Genomic DNA, 16,655 nt, shown 5'->3' with positions numbered 1-16,655 from the left:
AACAAGAGAGATGCCAGTGCTGAGAGGTGCTGCCCGTCAAGCGCAAACCCACCTACAGGAATCAGACCTAGATCTTCAAAAGACAGACTGTTTATGTCACTTCAATAATTTCGTAATATACACAGGAGATCTGTGCTCCTGTTTAGCAGCATGACCTGGAACACAGTTTTTACTTTTATAACTTACTCTTTCTACATATAGGTACACTGGAATGCATACAGGACACAAGTCTTCGCAAATTTACTTTTGGCACACTATGGCACAAAAAAATCCCCAATGAATTTAACCACTTATTCTTTCTTAGCAAAAGAATTATCTAAATTATAACAGGTCTAACCAGCAAAGTGACATGCTCTGCCATGCAAAACAGGTTCTCAATATTCCCTGTACACTGGGTGGCAATATAATAACCATTTATTCCTCTCTTCATCAGTTTTCATTTTAGAACATTATATTAAAGTGTCGCAGGCCATCTTTAGTTTGTCAGTTCTACCTACTGTCTTTTACTCACCTCGTGCAAGGTTCCAACCCAGATCACGAATTTTGTAAGCTACCAAAATACAAACATTTAATAGTAACAGCTGCTGAGGAAGAATAAAGTCAAACCTAATGTTAAATGGGGTAACAGAGAGGAATATGAAGCCTCCCAGACAAGCTTCAGCAGCCAGAAAAAAGGCTTCCTTAGCCAAAGCCTCAGGCAGCTCAAGTTACCACCACCACATCCCTCAGCCATAGCAAAGCTGCTCTGACTGCACTGCACCAAAGATCACACAGACACCTCCACTTATCTGGTGTCACGAGGGAGCCGCTTGTGACAAATAACTGGCACAACTATCCACAGCAACTTGATTTGCTAAATCTGTTATGGATTTCCACCAAGCCGAGAAGGGACTTCACAAGGTCACTGTATGCCGGCAGCCCGGAGAAACCAAGTAAACTGTTCATTTGGCAAGGGAGTGTCCTAAGATAACGCGCTATTTCACACGACAAGTGGGAAACTCAGAGGGACGAAGGAGGAAACGGCTTGGTTCAAAGCCTACCTACTGGCAACTGAACATAATCAACTATTACGGTCAGTGGGATTCCCCCTTCCCACCCAGAGGAACAAATCGAGGTGGAGGGAAAGGAGACAAAACACGGCAGCAAAGGAAATGATTTATCTGCTTGAGTTAGGAGTTCCGTTTGGTTTTTACCCATCTCAGACCTTCTCATGTTCACACACGGCAGGCGCACCAAAGAGTTACGGCTCTGTTTTAGCTGTTTGTGTTCGTCTGAAGTAACGAGAAGTTCCCACCTCCAAAGGCAGCGCACACAAGCCATCGGAAGGGCTAAAGCAGAGCCGCCTCCGCTCACTCGCACGGCAACGCGAGTAACCGCGCCGAGCTGCACGCCAGCGGCTGACCAGCGGGTCACAGACTCACACGAGCGTGCGATTCAGGAGGGGAAGCTCAGGTCGAAAAAAGAGAACTGACTCACCTTAAGGCTTGTACAAGATTGAGATCAGCGAACTCATGGAGTTCAACAAAAGCCTGAAGAACTTTAATATTAAATTCATCTCTATGAAAGACAAAAACGTAAACAGACAATTACAATTCTGAACTGTAAAGACTTGTTATTTATCTCTATTTGCTTCCAAGAGTAAGCAAGGAAATAAACTACCATACTGATAGAATCAAGTCATCAAAACAGTTTACACATTGATTTGAGAAGTATTTTAATATTTAATACTAGTATTTTGCCTGGTTTTGCTGGTACGTTAGCAAGAGCCAGTACACCCGAGCTGCCTTTGGCCCTGCTCGCCTAAGGGCCCCCGAAGGGCCCAGCCGCCTTTGTTTATTTGTCATTTCCGCGCCCGCCCTGACGCGGCGTGATACCCAATGGACTGATCCGCCAGGAACTCCTCTGCAGAAACTCATGAACTTCTAAAACACAAGCTCATGGTATCAAATTCTGCACTATAGCCACATTTATGGATATTTTCTCAAAACAGTAAGCTATAACAAATTAAGTATCATTCCACAACGTACCCTTTTAAAAACAGTAACAACCTAACACAAAAACTCACTATCACAATACTGTCACTTTCCGCTGTAGCTTTTCTAGACCTCAGCGCAGCAGAGTAGCTCTCAGGTAACCACCAGAACCCCAGTTTGCTTTGTAAACACGAGAATAAAGTATTTTTATTTTACCTTTCGCCGAGGTAATCTCCAATTACCGTTTTATTTAATCCTTCTCCTTTATAAAGGAACTGTGCAATGTCTTCTGCAGTGTTCTGCAGGAGGTCGTTTTCTATCAGAAACTGTATTCCCTAGAAGAGCAATTCCAGAGGAAAAGGAATGTTACATTTTCTTCCACAAGCATTTATGTAAATACCACTCATAACATTTGGTATTAATACACTGACACAGACATATACATAGGACATTAGGAATTACATTAGCCTACAGATTTTATTTTGAAATGAAATGGTAAACAAATGTTTTTCAGTTAGATAAGCAATATTGAGTACTGGTTTAAAGATTAAAACAAGAACATATTTTTAAGGCTAGAAGTACCAGGTGGCAGCTTGACTCCCTCAACAATGGAAATATCAAATATTAATTGAACAACGATTCCGTGTTGCTCTTTGGAGTTAATGTGTGAGCTGGCCTGTTCACAATATTGCATAAATGTCTGCAGAGACATCATCTGTAAAAATCACATAATGAAGAGGTACGTAGAAATAACTTAATTACCACCATGACACAAAGTAAAGCACTTGCTACAATCTGCAAACTGCAGCCCAATACATCAAGCACCACTTGCAGCAGGAGTCGCGGCTGAAGATACTGGAACTGGTTTAAAAGAGTTTACGCTGACACTGGGATTATCGGTGGCTTCTGGTTGCGCTGGAACTGAACTGTCCACGAGGACTTGAACAGACTATTCACACGTGAACCAGTGGAGCTCCTACCAGGGAGCGGCCAGCAAAGCCAGGAGACTCGCGCCCGGCCCCTCAGGGGGAACGTGACCAAGGCCCTGGGCTCCTACGCCTCCAAAAATTACTGGCCCTGTAACACTCAGGGGATGCCCAGAGAACTTCTGTAAAGCGGTAAAGGAAGGAGACCAGGAGTTACCCAAGGGTTACGTACCGGACGGAAGGGGCGCTGTCGCTCCCCGCCGAACGCGCGGGACGCGGCTGCTGCGCCGGCGCCGCGGAAGCGCTGGCGGCACGCGGGCGAGCGGCGGGAACGGCGGCTGCGCCCACCCGAACATGCTGCCTCCCAAACCCCTGCAGAAGACCTCGACAAACAGCTCCACATCTTTCCTACTAAAACACTTCGTCATTTCAGAAACAGTAAAAGCTTTTTGGGTTTTTTTGGCAAATGGAATGTATTTCTTTTTTATTTCATTACAACTGGGAAAACTTCTATTATTTTTTTGATATAGCACAGAAGGCCCCGCAGTAACATTCAAAAAAGTAACCATATTTCTGTTTGGTTGATTCTGTTTTTTTATAACGAAATTATTACCTGCCTGAGAAAAAAAAAAGTCAATTTTCTGACCTAATTTAACAAACAAAATGAACCGTAACGTTATACGGCTTGAAGCTTTTTAAAAAAGTCTGGAACGTAACCCTCTCCAAACAATCTTATCACCATCTGCAAGCTTCATTTCAGCGACAGGCTGGTATCCCGACTCTGACAACATTTGTAAGTCATTTCAGAACAGACGTGCTTTCGTTCCAAATAATCTATGTTTTACCTTGAAGCTGTATGGGCAGCTTTCCTCAACATTCCCTTCAAAGCTTATTTGATAACTATTTGTACAAAAAACTAATTTGACTATGAAACAATGTTTTTTCGCACACGAAGTTATTCAAAGAGCTTTCCCAGCTCTGTCAACCGAGAACCTTCCTTCAATAAACACCAGCAGGAGCAGCTGCACGTTCCCTTGCTCAGCACCCGGACCGTGTTATTCGCGCTTGGTGTAAACAGACCGAGCAGAAGAGTTTCTTTAAGAGCTGTACAAGTTACTGAGGAAGATAAGAGACACGACTGGAGTACGTAAGACAAACTTCTGGGCAGAGCAGCAGGTACTTCAACATGCTACAAAGATCAATTTCAGTTCCCTTTTTCTGGATTTTTTTTAATTCTTAAGATGTTAAAGAACCAGAAGTCAAACAGACAGGAAAAGGAATTTGTCTGGAACAACAGCCTCAGCGTCTGGAATAAATGGTAAAAATAGGTCAGCCAAACCCCGCCAGCTCCTACGCTATCTTCTGTCCTGATGCACGTTTTCTTTCTGGGGACTGTCAGGAGACGGCAGACAGCTGTACTCGCGTCCCCACACACACTTCATGGCTACAGAAATAGCCACTATTCACTGCAAATACTGCACACATTTTTTTTTAAAGTCAGTGCAATTAAATCTGCTTCAAATTTCATCGCTTTTACAGTAACTTAATTACAAATTTTGCAGTTATGGCACAGATAATTCCTTTTCTGGGCCCAAGGCGGGCAGCGGTGACTCCCAGCGCAGCCAGCACCGAGCACGGCTTTGCTTCCTCTGCAGGGATTCCCGAAGCGCTGCTGCAGACTCTACAGCCAGAGCCTTCCCACAGCAGCCCAGCAAACCCGAACGGCGCGGCGCGGGAGCCCCCGCCTCCGGACCCGAACGGCACAGCACGGCACGGCGCGGGAGCCCCCGCCTCCCGACCCGAACCGCACGGCACGGGAGCCCCCGCCTCCCGACCCGAACCGCACGGCGCGGGAGCCCCCGCCTCCGGACCCGAATGGCACACATGCCCTTTCCACAGACAATTTAGATATGCAAATATAAGAGTATATTTGAAAACAAATTAAAAAATATTAGATGTATTTTGGAAGAAACAAAAATAGGAGGACACCAAAATAAAGTACAGCCTCACCAACAGCCAAATATAAAAATATTTTTAGAATGATATTTGAGATATCAACAAAGAACACCTCTATCAGGTACAAAGAGTGTTTCTGCAAGGCGGCTCAGTCAATACCTGGCATATTTGATTGTTGATAAATAACCTCCATTATCAAAAAAGGTATGCTTAAGTGAAGAAAGCACACACGACTGGCAAATGACTGGGTGACTGCTTCCAACTGCACCTTCTGCTCAGCATATTACAGGATATACAAATAACGCCGGTGAACTTGTATTATCAGAAAGGTTCCCTTAAGAAAACACGACTGTGTTTGCCACAGATCATATTACAAGCGGGAATGTGATTCCTGAAAAGTGGAACAAGAAGATTCTCTACCTTCTTGGGGTCCATATTGAATTTCTTCCTTCCCATGGCTATTTGCTTATTTCTTTGTGTAGTTTTGCTACATAGGGAGAAAAGAAACAACAAGCAGTTATCAGTTACTCTTTTACAAAACAAACAACTTCTGGATAAGCTTCTTTTCGTTTGTATTTTGGCTATTTCATATTTTCTATTACAAACCAATACCTCACTTTTTATAAGGGGGGAATTATGTTACTATTTTCAGTTCTTTCAAGCGATTGCAGCTTCAGAGAACTATATCATTATCAACTGGACAGTCTGAAATACTGCATTCTCTCCAACATATTCTCTATCCAAAAAAACTACCCACAAGAACAGGATAGAGTCAGGCTTTACATACTTTATAACAGACTGACTAAAGGTGATCCAATGTTTGTTTAGCATGATAAAGCTATTTTAGTTTGCTATTCCTGGTAGGCCTGTTCCAAGGTCTTACTAAATCCTGTCCATATGTTGGCATTACTTACCTCTCTTCTACACTAGTCAGATTATCGATTTCTGTCATAACCTCAGCAATTTCAAATTTTAATCTCTGCCGAAAGAAGACAAGACAATATGTTAAGCTACACTGAAACACTTCTGGAAATCATCTGTCATATATCAATACGATCAATTATGTTTCATTTTCTAATATTTGCTAGTCGCCTGAAGAAAACTGATAGCCTAAAGATTTCACCACAACTGACGGCCAGTCAAACGCGTGGATCTGAGCTCGCGTGTGCTCACGTCACAGCGTCGGCACCAAACGGCCATCGCCAGGGTGCGATTTCCCCGGCGAGGCGCCGCTCTCCTCCCGCCCTGCACGCAGCTCTGCTGCTCAGCGACTTCTCGATTACACACAAACGCGCGCACATGCATGTGTTGCTTTACATAAATACAGAAGTCACCATTTTATAAAAGCACACAAATGATGCATCAATCCTATTCATTATTAGTAACTTTCAGCTCACACCATTTATGTGCTTTTAAAACCATTACCTGGAATTCATAGCTAGGAATGCAGCTTACTATAACTCAATCTACTGAAGCAGTCTTCTAAGGGTCTTTACAGATAGATCAATTACCTCAATATCATCGATCAGTTCTTTTTTCCTGCGACGAATATTTAAAAGCTCTTCTCTCTCTTCCACGGACAGGTCATCAGGCACTGGAACAGAGCGAAACGTACAACCTTTTAACGTTTGCAAACATACCTCATGATAGAAAACCAAATAAACCTGATTAAGTTCAGACGAAGCAACAGGACATTTCTTTTTAGCTGGGATCATTTTAAGGAAAAAAAAAAAAAAAGAAACAACCAACAAACCAAACAGTAACTATATTTTACAAAATCAGAAGTCATCAAATGAATGGCTATGGACAGAATCTCTCCTTCCAAAGAAAGCTAGACAATCAAAGGAAACTTGTTATCATACAATATGTGGTGAGATTTGGCTCTACAGCTTAACTGTCAAATTCAAGTCCAATATCATTCCCATTATTTCAGTAACGGACCAGAATTCTTCATGTAAATTAATTATGATTCAAAGGACTTGACTATCTTTCAGGGGAAAAAGCCAGAGAACAGCTGAAGCTGCGTATCCCAATGCCGACTGCAGACAGCGTCCTCATTTTAGAGCAGAGACGCGGCTAAGTAGAACACTCCCGACATCCTTAACATCAAACACTTTCCATCAGTAGGATATACAAATAAATATCAGTCAGAATCATTTACCGCACTGTATCACAAACTTGTGGGTTTGTGTAACATCACTTAAGAGAGCCGAAGCGTTCGAGTCAGTGTTAGGCCTCTCCTCGGCTGCGCTAAAACAAGCGCGCTGCCGCTGCCGCAGCTGCCACGGCGGTTCGGGCGGAGGCGCCGCAGCCAGCGCCGCAGCCGCGGCCCCTCCTGGTCCGCTGGGACACGGGAACGCCATCGGCACAGAACCTCCGCTGCTCCCGAGCCCTCAGATCTTCCCTGGCAAGGAACTTCTTTGGACAGAGATCACTGCCGCTCACCTGCACAGCGCTCGACACCAACCACAAGCATTCACCTCCTTTGCAACGACCCTCCAATAGCAGTTTTAATGCCACCCACCTTCTTGGAAATAGCTCCTTAATTACAGAACAGCTTTTCCTTCCGGCTCAGTGAAAGGGAACAACAAAAAATAATAATCAAGCTATTTAAATGGTTCTGTCCCAACAGCAACACACAAACGCAGTCATTTGGGATGGCCAAAGCTGTTTCTTTATGTCACGCACACGTGTAACAAATCGACCGCAGGCAAAGGTTCGGCTCGACAGGAGACTGTTAAAGACACGTGAAACACAGCCCCTGTTCACATCTTGATGATGAAATACATTGATTATTTTCGACATCCAGTGGTTAAGCTGCTTTCTTTTCACGATTCGAAACATAACAAAAAAATCCAAATGGTAGCAGACCTTCCTAGACATGAAATAATTATGGCAAATGATCTCATTTAACTACTCCAGATACAAACCTGATTAAATTACTTCCAGCTTAGGAAATGACAGTCTTCTGTTGAACAAACACCAGACTTCAATACATTTACCTGCTTTTTCCCTTCATCTCATCAGAAACGCACCCACTCCGTGCACGCAAACACCAGTAAGATTCTTCTCACATCAAACCTTACAAACACACGTGCCTACATCACATCTTTGTCTTTCATGCATACTGAGATCTTAAACCATCAAAATACAAGAGATTTTATGACTACACACACACTACATACACATACATACCACGAACATTCCAATTCGTTAGCTGAGCATTGACAATTTAAAAAATGAAGAGTGTTACCCAATGCTGACTATTAAGATGGCAATCGGTGCATAATCCCCCTTAGATAGGCAGTACGCTCAAGCATCCCAAAGCATTTCTGAGGTACTACCTCAGTAGATGAAGTTAGTTAAAATTTCACAGCACCCATGTTAGCAAGAGTTCATTTCTTTTAACTTTTTGCCACAGCAGGCGTTTCGGTACGTCTCACTTTTACTGGCAACAGAAAATGCTAACCAGAACCCAACCAGCAAATAATCTTTAGTATTATAGGATTTCTCTATTATAGTCTCAAATATTAAAGTATTAAATATGTAGAATTCCTAGATGGTGCCTGGTTTTTCCTCTGAGTTACAGAATCTCTGGCTTAGCTGCTGCCACCACCTCTTCCCGGTGTCCGGGAGCTGTACCGCAGTTTCGTTTCCCTTGCGTTACCATGCACTGAGAACTCCTGGGGACGGCTTTGGAGCACCCAGAACAAGTGAAATTAGTGTTGGGAATCAAGGCGAAGTGTGACAGTTTCCTGTGCTCCAGCAGCACCAAAGGAAAGACATGGAGCACCTCGGGCCCCCTCCCACAGCAGCCGAGCACCGTCCGCGGGGTCCCGCTTCCCTCTGATCACAGCGGGCAGGGACGCGGCGCTCGCAGTGCCATTAACGATGCTGTTAGACAACAGAGGAATAAACTGAAAGGAATGAGGCTGCCTTTTGCATTAGGAAATAACATCAAGTATCTGTCTGCCAGCTGCAAGACAAGAGAAGGCTGCTGGAAAAGAAGATTCTGCAATTGCAGAGCACTTAGAAGACAGCACTTAGAGGAAACTGCACATTAATGCAACATCTTTAAATAATGGTACTGATATCAGAGCCAAAAGTTCCCAGTATCTTTTGCTAAGAACAAAAGAACCAAGATACAACTGAGCAGGGGTGCAGTACTGCTCAGCTTCAGAAACTAGTGGTAAGGTCACAGTATTTTACTTCCACCGACATTTATGAAGATGTAAGAAAAAGTTTTTGAGAGAGCAGGCACCAGAAGAGGGAAGTCATGTCCCGGCTGAGGGAGAACCGCAGCGGATCGGCTCGCAAAGGAAGCCCCACCGGCTGCCGAAAACCAGGAGCAAATCCCGTAACAGCAGACACAAATCTAGTGTTTCCCAAGCCCATACCCTTGATACCACCGCCTTTTTCAGTAGCAAAAATTAAATCCTTTACAGCTCTCCAATGGTATTTTATGAACCAAAACTCCTGTGTTGTTTCGGTGGTGGTTTACTGTGGGTTTGTCTGTTTCTGGGGGGCTCTGGTGTTTCTGTATTTGATCAGCAGTCGCCGGCCACGCGCAAACCAGTCCCACTCCAGCACTCCAACCCACCCACGGGTCAGTCTCTCGAGAGGGTGCAGTAAAGCAACCCGCAGCCAGAAAAAAGCAACCATGTGCTAAGACAGAGAAAACACTAATTCTGTATGTAACCCCACTTACGACGCAACACAATTCCCTGACCCTCATTGCTCAACTAACTTTTATTCCATAAAGATAAATACTTTCCTTCTCCCATGTCAGCCCCAAATTGGTGGTCTTAAGTGCTTCCATTCCAAGTAAAAAACAATTAGGAGGAATTTAATTTTGCTGCAATTGAAACATCTTGCAAGTGTAAAGAAGTTTACACAACGCAAGGCTTAAACCTAAACAAACCTCTCCTGCCCATGCCAGAATGGGCAGACATGTTTCTTCTGGCCTTGAAAATAATACACATCCATCTCTGGGAACAAACCTGATTGTCTCAGGACATTTGCCTCAACGGATATTCTCAGGCTATTCTCTCTTCCTTTTCCCCTACACGCTCCCTGTTTTAAGACTGAATTACAGGAACATTTCCCAGCTTTCAGACGAGTGTATAAACAAAGCTGTGACCACTTGTGGCTATTAAGAATTCCACACAAGTTGTCGTAGGAGGACTCTCTCCTGAATAGATTCATTTCACAATGCAAAACTAAACTGTATCTGCATAAAATGCAATCAGTAAAACTAGCTGGATTTGGCTGCTTCCTCAGCTACCTTACTGCACTAATCTTTGCTGTGTGGTCACTGCTGAACGTGCTCCAGCCTCAGAGCACTGTACTTCCGTAACAGGGAAGAGAAGCCCGCACGCGATATCCTTCCACAGACAAGACTTCCCGGCCAGCGGCGCGAGGAATGCGGGACGGGCGCGCCAGGCCGTCCTGAGCCTCCACCCGCGGGGACACCGTGGCCAGAAAGCGCGACAGCGGCCAAACCCAAGGGAACCTCCACCACCCGCCGTTCTGGTTGTTGGAAATGACACCTTTACAGGATGTTCTGAAAACGTTTGTCACTCCAGGGTAAGGTGACACTTTACAGGCAAGTTACAGTTAAGATACTGTCCTTTTGGGCTTCTAATAATGTGAGGGGAAACAAACCTAACAATATCGATCCTATTACCGCATAAAAATATGTTTTTGGGAATTCAGAGGAAATATTTTCCCTCTGACATGACCCACTAATTTGGTTTTTTTTTACTTCCATGACAAGGCAGGTTTAATTATACCAGCGACTCATATTCATCTCGGTTTCTGAAAGAACAGAAACATAAGAAACTGGAAGTATGAAATACATTTTCATTCTATACAAAAAAAACCCACAAGGGTAACTGCATGGCCAAGTGTGAAATCACTTATTTTAAAGCACAAACAGTATTTATTTTAATCCATGAGAATGACTTTAGATAAGGCAAGATCACATTTTTGCCCTGGTAATGAATAGCCGTGTATAATGTAATCAGTGTTACCATACGCAGCCAAGCAGAAAGTAGGCCGCTCCAAATTGTGCAGTATCAGAGTCCAGATAGCAGTGATTTGGAGAGAAAAAGAAAAATCTGATCCATGCATTTTACCGGCCTCCCAGCAAACATCTGGTCTGGGCTGCCGCGCACAGAAGTGCCGCCTCGCCACCCCACCTGGAAACACGCCTCTGTCCGCAAGGTATAAACCACAGCAAATGCGTGTCTTGAGCCTGACGGCACAGGAGTCTGCAGCAGATGTGTCTTTGCAAACCGTGTGTGCAGATAACAGGAGCAACGGCGGCTGCGCAGTGGAGGAGCACAGGGAGTGACCTCACCACTAGTTTCTGAAGCTGAAGTGGAGGAGCACAGAGGCCCCCCCAGCTCCCGCGTGAGCTGCCCACCCCGGCTGCGAGCCATTCGCCGCCCCTCGCGTGGCGCTGAAGCGCCAACGGGCACCTGACCGCAGCGCTCAGGACCGTGCCCTACAGACATACCCACAGGGAGAATGGGAGAGACACCAACCTTGCTTTTGAGTTCCTAATTACGCCATTGACACAGATATTTGCCATCTGAACGCAGTGTGCGTCTGAGTTAATGGGTACGTCCTTTTTACTGTCCACTCTGTTATTTTTATGAACAGGCAGTACTGAAGGCCACAATTACATTTTATTTACCTCCTTTACATCTCCTATTCAATAATGAATCTTATTTCATCATTTTTATATATTTCCATTAGGGAATGAGGTGTTTTGCAACAACAAAGTAAAAGAGCATCACTTGAGGAGAAAGAAGGAAGAACCACACGGGGACCAGGTCTGAGCAAGAGTTCACAGGCCAGCCCCGCTACGTTCCTGCGCTGCTTTGCGGCTCCCGGACAGACCGTCCCGCCTGCAGCCTGCGTACCTGGTTCGGTTTAGCAGAGCAAGCGGTTTCGCTGAGAGGCCGCGGGACAGGAGCCGCAGGAAGCGCGGCCCGAGGGAGGCGGGCAGCCGCCCTCGCCCTCGCCAGCCCAGGGCAGCTCGCTCAGCCCCCGCCCCGCAGCCTGTGCTCTCCAAATCCTGGAAGTAGTTCAACCTGATATTAAAAATAGATGAGTGCGGATTTCCTTTTAGGAGCATTTTTCTTTTGAAGTCTCTCTGCTCTTGCTTCAAGATCAGAAGATGCTTCTAGGCCAACTTGTATTTCTAAAATATGTAAATACAAATTACTGAATATGAAAAGAAAGCTGAGTTAACTCAACATTCTAAGTCTCTTACCCAAATATATTAATACTTGCATTAATAACAAAGTGTTAAAATATGCATTGCTGTGTATATTTAAGAAGTCTAGAAAAAATGTATGCTGAAGTGGAAATGAGAAAGGGAGACACTGGCCACACTGCAGTGGTACGTGCTTTGGGGAGCGCGATGAACAGATTAGCACAGACACAGGAAATCCATCCAAGAGAACACGGGCCTCGGCAGCGCCAGCTACCAACCTCTGCTCAAAGAATCCGGTGAACCGCCACCCTGGTCACAGCGCCTGCCGCCCCGTCCTCCCGCCATGCCCGAAGCCCTCCGCCCACCGGGAAACCAGCGGCACTGAAGCAGACGGGGACAAAGGTAACGCATCGCAGCGCCCAGCGCCGCCAGGAAAGCGCAGTGCCTAGCGCCGCCAGGAAAGCGCAGTGCCTAGCGCCGCCAGGAAAGCGCAGCGCCCAGCGCAGCCAGGAAAGCGCAGCGCCCAGCGCCGCCAGGAAAGCGCAGCGCCCAGCGCCGCCAGGAAAGCGCAGCGCCCAGCGCCGCCAGGAAAGCGCAGCGCCCAGCGCCGCCAGGAAAGCGCGGCGCCTTGCAGTGCCCAGTGCCGCCAGGAAAGCGCGGCGCCCAGCACCGCCAGGAAAGCGCGGCGCCTTGCAGTGCCCAGTGCCGCCAGGAAAGCGCGGCGCCCAGCACCGCCAGGAAAGCGCGGCGCCTCGCAGTGCCCAGCGCCGCCAGGAAAGCGCGGCGCCTCGCAGTGCCCAGCGCCGCCAGGAAAGCGCGGCGCCTCGCAGTGCCCAGCGCCGCCAGGAAAGCGCGGTGCCTCGCAGCGCCTTGCCGCTCCAGAACACCGCTGCCTTTATACTGCCTTCAGCTTTTTTTACTTGGCTTTCAGCTTTCTCAGCTTTTTAATAAAATGACTGTATCTGATTTCTTTCCCCATATCAAATAATAGGGAGGGGTGATCAGAATCAGCTTTGTGTAGTAGCACCACCAGTATGAATACAGATATTACCCTTCCAAAAAATAAGAGACCTCAAGCCTTTTCTTTACACTGGATCAGATTGACAAAACACTGACAAAGAGAATCAAATTAATTCCCTCTCCCTGTCCCCCCCAGTATCTATGGTGCAAGGTAGAGTCTCACAGATAAATAATTCTAGAATAATTCAATAGTGATTTTTTCCCTACGGAGGACTCACACGTGCAAAACTGGAGAAACAAATAGGTAGGTTCCTTAGTGCTACAGCTGAAATAAAATTTTCTCCAATGTTTGCATTTGGAAGCCTTTGCTTACAGTATATTACAGTAAACATTAATACAAAATTTAGCCTTTACAGAGTAGAAGTCTGAAAATTATGAATTTCTTTTGTTCACTTTCATAGCAAGATCAAGGCTACAAGAAATTTTAGCACCCCAGAGTGAGAGAATTATCCAGCAACGACACCAGGAGAGATGACAGGTACCAGCTGACAGCAAATACTGGATCCACTTGCAATGCAGAACTGCAGCCACTTTCTACGTGGGAGCCCTGGGGGGAAATCAGGGTTCCCCTCCGCGTTATCTAGGAGGTGGATGGAACAGCTCGGCATGCCAAGTATGCCCAGCATAGCTAAGTGACACATTAGAGATGCCGCGTATTTAACCGAAACCCTTCATTCATTCCAGTGCAAAAGAAAGGGGACCAAATAAACACTGGATTTTGCTTGCCTGCAGCAGGAAGAGAAAATTCTGAAATTAAAAAGTATAAATGCTTTCCAAGAGCAAGATCTTCTAAGCTGCAGAACAGAAGCAGCATGTACCTTTTAACTTGGGGCATTTATGATTTTGCCCAAAGTGTCATGTATTACCACACAGAATTACACAAAGAACGGGGCTGGATGGTCCCATGACCCATTTCTACGACAGCGCGGGTCACTTGGGATCGAGCTGTGCACACAGGCAGTGCTGACGGGACCTGAAGGACACTTCAGCTTCCAACAACGGCGAGATGGCAACCTTCAGATCAGCAAGCTCTAACAGATTTCCACTAAGTCTTCAGCAAGCTGACTTGATGGTATATAATATGAAGACATTATCTAGTTCAAATGCAGATCAGAAAACTGGCAATGAATATCCACCTTTGTAAATTATACTTCATTCCCTTCTCATGTACAACAGGAAATGGTTAGTGCTGAACTACATCCAGCCCATCAGTCGCCATCCAAGTCGCTCTCCTCTGGTCCTGGATGTACCTCCAGCCGACCGGCGGGAGAGCGACCGGCCGAGGCTGCTGATGGAAAACAGGACGGAGCAGTGGACGCCCCCACGGGCCGGGAAGCCAGACTGCTTGAACTGCTGCTGCCACCCAGCAGGACTCGGCTCCGTGCTCACTTCGGAGGCTTTGAGAGGATTCCCAGCAACTCCGCAGAGCGGAGAACAAACCTCTCCTGCCGAGTCCTCCTCCTTGTCCCCCAGGACAGGACCCTCTCTCTCCAGCAGTCTCGAGGAGTGCGAGGGGATGAAAGGGCAGGCAGGAAACCCCGTCTCCCGCTGGCACACAACTCCAGCAGTCCCTGGAACGCCTGGGCTAACCGCAGATGTCCTGCGGCCAATCCACAGAGCTTTCAGCTCCAGATTCAAGCATCTCAGACCAAGGACGGGACAGCTCTTGCTGAAAGCAGAGACCATTTCATCATCTCTTGGGCGAGGAAGAAGCAAATAAGAACATGCTGTTCCCTTCCTCTTGTGAAATGTTGTGAGAAGGAAAAAACAATAAAATTATAGCAATGTGTTTCAGCTTTGCCCTTACAAAACGGCCGTGTTCCCACAGCACCCCCAGCTACTGGGATGAGGAAACGGTTGGCTGGCGTGCACCTACATTTTTTCCTAGGATAGACCCTGGAAAAAAAGACTCGAGAAGTAAAGACAGCAGAGTAGCAGCAGACGTTCCTGTCAGACCCACTCCGAGCAGCAGCGAGGAAACCCGGCAGGAGCGGCACGGAGCAGCCGCGGGGCGCCCTGCAGCCGCCCGCCAGCAACGCCCGCCAGCCCTCCAGGCACAGCTCACCACACCTGCCGTGTTCCCAGCACAGCACCGGGGCTCCGACAGCCCTTCTGTCACAAGTTTCCAGTAACATCTACTCTTGCCAACAAGGGAGCTGCTTGCTGCACTTCACTCATTAGTGGAGCGCATTAGCCAGTTCCTTACGATTGCTGGCTGTTTCTAAAGCGCACAAATCCAATTTTCAGAAAAAGCAAGGCAAAGTTCATCTTTCCCCTTCCCCCATCTCTGCCTGACACAGCTCTGGAATTAGATTTCAGAAGCAGTATTTATTGCAGAGGCTTTCTATTTATTCATTTTCCAAGGTCAGTTGCACACTGAAGGAGGTGGTGCAACTGCTGGATTTGAAATACATCTTCGTTCCCCAAAGAATGCCCCAAGACGCAGCCAGAGCGCCACTCAGGACCGCTCGCCGAGGGAACAGCCGCTCAAGCAGCACGCGCCTTCCCTGGGAACGCCACGCGGTCCCCGGCGCGCAAGGCCGCGGCGATGCCGGGCCCGATGCTGAGTACGCTTTTGAAGTCCCTGCAGTCTCTGCCAAAAAAAGTAACCCCAGTACCTGCTGAGGAAACCGCTGAGCTGCAGCTCTCGGAGAGACACTCGCTATAGGTAAGACAGTATGTTGCTTCTTGGCCATCTCAGGCTTGAATTGCTCCAGCTTGTTGCTATTACATCAAGAGGCCCATTGGCCACGTGCCCTGTAGCTGGGAGGGCAACAAGAGAGGTCACAAACGCATTCACACATTTGTTAGTGAAGGAATAGTAAGGCTTAGTTTAAGACTTCAAAGTCTTTTCAGATTCCTCAGAAAATAGCATATTTAGCTTTTGTGAGTTGTTGGTTGTCATCACACCGTGAAACAATTAGCTCGACAGGTCACTAATCCAGATATAAAAGAGCTTTTTATCTGCTCCGCTGATAACAGGTTTGCTGGACGGCTCCAGCTCCCATAAGGTCAGACCCCTGGTCTCCCATTCTCTGCTTGGCAAAAGGCCATCGGCAGCTCATCCCAATCTGGCTCACCCCACTGCCAAAAGAGCGCACATTCGACATACGCTTCAATCTTTTTAAGTACAGACATAAGTTCTACGTTAAAAAAAGAAAGATCTTTTATACTCCAAGCAGATCTTCTGGCATTCTGATCAAAAACTCATTTGAATAAATACATTCTTCCTATTTAAAGTTTCCCTAACAGTTTCAGCCAGATCTGCTAAAATATTACATTGCCCTAAGCTGTTTTTTCTGCCTGTATTGGCAAAATGACGGCATTCCTTCCAGAGACCACTGAAAAATAATCTGAACACATAATCTTTTGTACTTCATTTTCAAATAATTTAATCATTTTTTTCCTCAGCTAAGTACTTAACAAGAAAAAAAAAAAATCACATCCTTACAACTTCAAAGATCTAAGCAATTTAGTTTTATTACTCTCAAAGTCTCTGACTTATAGTATATAAAATTCAGCATTTTTCCTGAAAATGAATAGAGATTTTAAAAC

The 16,655-nt window shown here is 46.2% G+C and overlaps 1 protein-coding gene across 2 annotated transcripts in view; it reads right to left on the bottom strand.

Annotated features, from left to right (window-relative positions):
* CYTH3 (cytohesin 3) overlaps window positions 1-16,655 on the bottom strand; it is a gene marked incomplete at its 5' end in the record, with an annotated part of 41,172 nt that overhangs the window by 10,240 nt on the left and 14,277 nt on the right. The window contains 5 exons of one of the 2 annotated variants that reach the window (XM_080354151.1): window positions 1,477-1,557; window positions 2,190-2,308; window positions 5,276-5,342; window positions 5,770-5,834; window positions 6,367-6,449. In XM_080354151.1, the coding sequence (XP_080210277.1) occupies window positions 1,477-1,557; window positions 2,190-2,308; window positions 5,276-5,342; window positions 5,770-5,834; window positions 6,367-6,449 (415 nt within the window). Of the gene's footprint in view, window positions 1-1,476; window positions 1,558-2,189; window positions 2,309-5,275; window positions 5,343-5,769; window positions 5,835-6,366; window positions 6,732-16,655 lie in introns of those variants that run through there. The other variant, XM_080354150.1, reaches the window with a different exon arrangement.

The sequence above is a fragment of the Nesoenas mayeri genome, assembly GCF_963082525.1.
Source record: "Nesoenas mayeri genome assembly, chromosome: 15".
NCBI lineage: Eukaryota > Metazoa > Chordata > Aves > Columbiformes > Columbidae > Nesoenas > Nesoenas mayeri.
The sequence above is the reverse complement of the archived record's forward strand: the minus strand, read 5'-3'. Positions and strand labels throughout refer to the sequence as shown.